This window comes from Otolemur garnettii, unplaced genomic scaffold (genome assembly GCF_000181295.1).
Source record: "Otolemur garnettii isolate 467f Iridium unplaced genomic scaffold, OtoGar3 scaffold00113, whole genome shotgun sequence".
NCBI classification, from domain to species: domain Eukaryota; kingdom Metazoa; phylum Chordata; class Mammalia; order Primates; family Galagidae; genus Otolemur; species Otolemur garnettii.
The window spans coordinates 4094958-4100957 of NW_003852508.1; the positions used below are offsets into that span (position 1 = coordinate 4094958).

Sequence of the window (6000 nt, forward strand, 5' to 3'; positions counted from 1 at the left end):
TGATGCCCCATGAATTTGCACTATTTCCATTTTAGGTGGATTCTTATTTTACATAAATGACGAAATTATCTAGGGTCTTATTTCCTCAGCAGTCAAATGAAGCCATCTTTTTACCATAAAATCTCTCCAGGAATTTGCCTATGTAGCCTTTTGGGCTACTAAATTATTTACATTTCTGTGTGTTGAATTTAGGCACACACAGCAATCGAAATTTATTGTATGCAAATCATTTGAGATAATACAGCACCCCTCTCCTGTATATAGGGTATATTATTGCAGATGTCAAATGAAATAAGTGAGAGTACTTTGAATACTGTACAAGGCTGTGCAAAATATTAGATCATATTTTAAAGCTTTGAGAAATTCTCAGTTGTCTAATATATGCGCCTATCTGCTGAAGGTATTATATTATTTAAGGTTATGTGGTTTCAACCAATAGAAATTAAGAGAAAAATTAATTTAAAAGATATTGGGTAGCTCACAGAATCAATAGAAAAGCTACCATATCAGACTTGAAAAGAGCGTGGAGGGAGCTGGAACTGTTTGGTGGTGTCATCAGCTCCCTGGTTAAAATGAAGAGGCTCTAATAGTTTTTTCCATCTTGATATTGCTACATTCAAGATTCAAGGTCAAAATCCAAGGTTCCACTCATCTTGCTTGGGTAAATTTGCTAAGGGGAGGGCAGAGGTCCTTGACTGCCAGTCATTTAATCCCCTTTCTGGAGAAATACTGATCCTCCAGCGGATGCATTACCGTCTTAGCAAGTCTCCACAGTTGCTGAGTGTTATTATAATCCCCGTTACACAGATTTAAAAGAAATGATGGCTATTTAACTTACCCAAGTTCTTATAATTGACAGCTGGAAAAATTTAGATTTGGAAATAGGCATCTGCATCTATTCCCATGTGATATTATGTCCAGTGTGATAAAAGTTTCACAAACTCTTTGGATTAAGTTTGTTTTCCTCGTGGTCCTTCAGATGAAAGCTGATCATACTACAGATAGTAGGTTTTCATCAGCACTTTTGTGGTAACTGCCACCCCAGAAGATCTATAGTTTATGTTTTAATTGTTTATTTTTGAAGTTAGGCCTTTTATTACTATAATTTATTATATCTCAGTCATTTATCTTATGCCACATTCAGGACATACCACAAGATAGTCTAATGAAGGTAATCATAGGGAAATGATTAATGTGCCTTGGAACAGATGTTTATTAGCTGTTTACTCAGAGTCAGTGATTCATTTCATAGAACAGGGCCGTTCTCAGACTGAGCCTGCTTCTGGGTTGATCCTTTGTGTTGTAATGATAACTGTAATCTTTGCAGTCATGCTGAAGCATTTTGACAAGGGAGTACTGATAAGCATTACTTCTTTTAGTAATTCAGCTTTAAGTCCTTGACATGCCTGTTTAGAATTGACCTTTCAAATCTAGAAAAAAGTATCGCAGCAAAAGATGAGAGGACGACTTACTAACCTATGAAGGTGTGGGGAAAAATGTGATTCAAGGTAGTTATTTTGTTTTACAATGCAAAGAGAAACAATTGGACTTTGAGAATTTTGACTAGCTTTTTACATGGAGAAACAGCAATGCTACAAGACTACTTTAACATCACCTCGTGTTAGTTTGGGAATATTTGCTGCTGACATTTGACTGAGTTTGTTCTGACACCGTATTGACTTCAGGTCACGTTTCTTGTTATTTCGTGGATGTGCGCCTTGCAGATGCTGGTGATGGGACGGTTTCTCTTTGTCTTCTGTACTGACTGATTTGGTAGACACAAATTTGTCTACTGCCTTGAGATAGAATTGATTTATAGATGCTTCTTGATATTTGACGATAGGTGGTTCTTGGAAAAAGACCACTGATAGTAAAACCACTTTAAAAGAGGAACGTTTCATATGAAGTGGGAGAGAGGGAAAGTTCGATAGGACGTTATCTTGGTAAAATGAAAATTTATATTATTGTTTGTTTTATCTGACATATAGCAGAATTCAGTTTATAATATTATTTAATAATTTGAACCTCACAAAGAGTGAATCAAATGCTGAGTCTGGTGTTTTAAGGGGGAGGTCATTCATTTTATGATAAAATTATATGATAAAACAATAGAGTATTCTTTATTCCATGGTTGATTTTATGATATTTTAAAAAGATTCTTTGGTAAGAAAACTCAAATGCTTCATCTATTTCTGAAGAGACATTTTTGATATAAAAACTGTTGTCTTATGAAGCACCCATCTCATCATTTTTATTAAGTTTCTTTTCCACTGGGAATAGGACGAGCCCTGTTAGATATTCACCTGCCCATGCACTGGAGAAGTTATAAGACCTCCTGTCAGCTTTCATCTTTTCCAAGGTAGTAGTTTCTCTCGGCAGTCAGTTTGTGTTTTTCTGATATTGACAGGCAATATTTAGTTGACAAAAATGCATGAGAAAGACCTGAGGGTTAACTAGGAGAACTGAAATTGTAGTCTAATTTAATACGTTGGTCAATTGATTAGTGAATAGTTCCCTATTACAATGAAGCCAACTTGCTAGAAATTTACACCAGATGAGAAAAGGTTCAGCACTTTGCCCAGGGTGTTGTAGGCATGTTAAAAACTGGACTTTAGTTTCCATTTAGGTAAAGTTTTGTTGTGCATATGTTGCTTAACTGCAGCGTACGTTCTGAGAAATGCACTGTGTCATTCAGTGATTTTGTTACTGTGTTAACATCATAGAGTGTCCTTACACAAACCTAGATGGTATAGCTTACTAAACATCTAGGCTGTATGTCAGAGCATATTGCTTTAGGCTATGAACTTGTAAGCAGCAGTCTCCAACCTTTTGGGCATGAGGGACCAGTTTTATGGGAGACAATTTTTCCTGTGGACTTGGGGGAGGGTGATAAGGAGAGAATGGCTTGGTGGTCTCTGGAAGAGACTCAAGCTCTTACATCTCCACCTCCAATCTTCAGGCATTAGATGTCATAAGGGCAGCACAGCCTAGATCCCCATGTGCTGTTTGCAGCAGTGTCTGTGCTCCTGTGAGAATCTACTGCCACTCACTGCAGAGCCCAGGCAGTGATGCGAGTGATGGGGAGTGGCTGTAAATACAGATGGTGTTTTCCTGGCTCACCAGCTCACAGCCCACTCACTGGTTTCAGTCTGATGCCCTGGGGTTAGGGACCACAGTTGTACAGCATTTCACTATACTGATACTCTACTGTAGGCAGTTGTAACACGATATAAATATTTGTGTATCTAAACATAGGAAAGTTACAGTAAAGATGAAATATAATATACATGTTTTGCATAATATATTGTACATATAATGCATATATATATGATATATATCTCATTATACAATAAAACCTCTGCAAGTTGACCACCCACGGACTGTAGCAAACCAGTCAACATATGGAGGTGGTCAGCGTAAGGAACTAGGCCTACTGTACTGATATGTACATGTGGTGCATGTCTGGTCTGTGAAATTCGGTCAAGGTAAGGAGGTGGTCAGTGTAGGGAAACTGTGGAGGTTCTACTGTATTATGAGTATGTTTTTATATATAATGACACGCTTAATATATAATATGCTGTATTCATATACTATATTATAATGTTATAATATACCACTTAGCATTGCATGCAGTTTATACCACATTTTTTACTCTACCTTTTCTATATTTAGCTATGTTTAAATACACAAGTGTTTGTGATTCTAATCACCTACAGCATCCAGTGCAGTAACGTGCTGTACAGGTTGGTAGCCAGGAGAAAGATAATGCAGGGTGTCCGACCTGCAGCCCCGGGGCGGCACACTGATTTGGTGAGGACTTTGCTCATCTGTGGTATTGGATATCACAAAACATATGCACGAACCTTTTTTTTTTTTTTTTTTTGCTAATCAGCTTTCATTATGGTTGGTGCATTGTGTGGCCCAAGACAACTCTTATTCTTCCAGTGCGTGGCAGGAAAAAAAATAAGTTGGACACCCTGATCTACTTTGAACAAGTTGTAAGACAAGGTTGCCATTATAGCCCAATTTCCTTGGATTTATTAATAAGGACAACTAGCAACAAGTGAAGAAATGTACTGTTAAGATTTTTGTCATATAGTAATGCATCACCTTCTATTTGCATATGTTAATTTGAGGCATTGACTTGAAAGATTTATTTAATGTGCATACCAGGGTAACAGCTTCACTAACCCTTCCCCAGCAGAACAGTATATCCTCCTGGGTGGGTTGGCTTTCCACTGTCACCACAACAGTCTAAGGAGAAGGTACCCTGTACCGTTGGTGAACTACTATTAATTCCAGCCACTATTCATAATGTTCTGTCGGTCTCTCATACAGGAATCAACACGAGTTTCCTTTTTTGCATTTTAATTCCATTCTAACTTTTTTCTGAGATAGTATTCTTTCTAAATATGTAATAAGAAATGATTACTGCTGAAGTGGGGACTTATATTCATATTTTATGTCAGTCTTTGCTTAATGTACTTAAGACAAAGTATGTGAAGTTATGGAGATTTTTTTCAAATCTATTATACTGAATTTAATATAAATATAATATAATATATTGTAATATAAATAATCAAGTTAATATAATAAAACTCTTGTAATTAGCTTCCCAGTTTGGATGTTTCTTATTGTTGGTATGAGTTGTTAGTTGAACTTACATTTTTGTAGTTGACCAGAAAAGCTATTATCAGTGATTATTATTGAAATATGAAATATAGGTTCGGAATTTTCAAACACAAATATGAAAAATAGAAACAGTAAGTTAAGCAATAATCAGGAATTTACCTCTAGCTTTAAAGTATGTTTAAGGTTAAGGAGAAAAATAATGACCCGTGAAAGTTTTGGTCAAGTTCTCAGACGCATTTGCATGTCTCCCGATTCAGGGGTCCAACGTCACCGACACCTGCACCGAGATGCTCATGTGTGGAGTCTTACTGAAAATTTCTTCCGGAAATATTCAAGAACGGGTGTTTTTTCTTTTCGATAATCTCTTGGTGTACTGCAAGAGGAAACACAGGTAAGGTCATGAACAGGGCACGCTTGGGAAATGGTTTCTCCAGCTCCAGGTATCGTTGGCGCCTCTGTGCCTCCCAAGCTTGGCACTTGTCAGTGAGCTTCACATGCTCTCCGCCATCCTGTGGTTGTTCTCCACACCCTCTTATAAAACCTAACCAGAATGCCACTGCCCCTCGATGATGCTGCCTCCTCAGAGCCCTGTCAGGGAGAGGTGCTATCTGTCCCCGGTGCCATACCTCAGGCCCTGCTGCCTCCTGCTTCTCAGCCATCCAACCCCCGACCCTGGTCAGGAACCCCAGCACCTGTGAACTCATGCCATGAGTCTCACCGACGCACCTCCTTTCCCTGTTGACTCCCTTTTACGGATTCCTTGATTTCCTTAGTATCTCCCTGCCACACATGAATTTAGTAACTATCTAGTTCTTAGATCATTTTCTTTCTACCCTACTCTTGTTACCGCTTTGGGAGTATTCACAGCTCAAATGGATGATCTACCCAGGATTTTGGACCTGAAAGCCCACAGTCTCTTCACCTGCCGTGATCCTTTCCTGCATTGCATCTGAGCCACTTCCCGTGATCACACATTTACCTTATTAATAATAGTTAGAAAATTGAAATCTCAGTTATCAGTATCCCACTCTGAATGTCATCCCCCATCCTCCTAGCTCTGTTCCAAAAAATAGCTTATGTATCGTTATTTAAATTAGTTTTTGGCCATTGATCCTGTCACTTTGGCTCCAAACATTGTCTAGTATCCCTTTTTCTCAATTAAAATTTCCTTCTCTTATGACGCATGTCTGATCTCTCCTTCACAGCAAGCTTTCCTGCAAGAGCTTTCTGTACATTCTCACTTAGGTCGTCCTCAGCAACCTCCCATGAAGCTTCAGCCCAGTCTCCTCCACTGAGCTGCATGTCAGAGTCACCACGGACCTCCACATTTCCTAATCCAATGGTTGCTTTTTTTTTTTTTTTTTTTTT

The 6000-nt window shown here is 38.4% G+C and overlaps 1 protein-coding gene across 1 annotated transcript in view; it reads left to right on the forward strand.

The window, feature by feature from the left end:
• The window catches only part of PREX2 (phosphatidylinositol-3,4,5-trisphosphate dependent Rac exchange factor 2), a 192046-nt gene that overhangs the window by 83316 nt on the left and 102730 nt on the right, over positions 1-6000 (forward strand). Inside the window, exon 7 of the mRNA XM_023517546.1 lies at positions 4890-5023. Coding sequence (XP_023373314.1) covers positions 4890-5023 — 134 coding nt within the window. The remainder of the gene's footprint in view (positions 1-4889; positions 5024-6000) is intronic.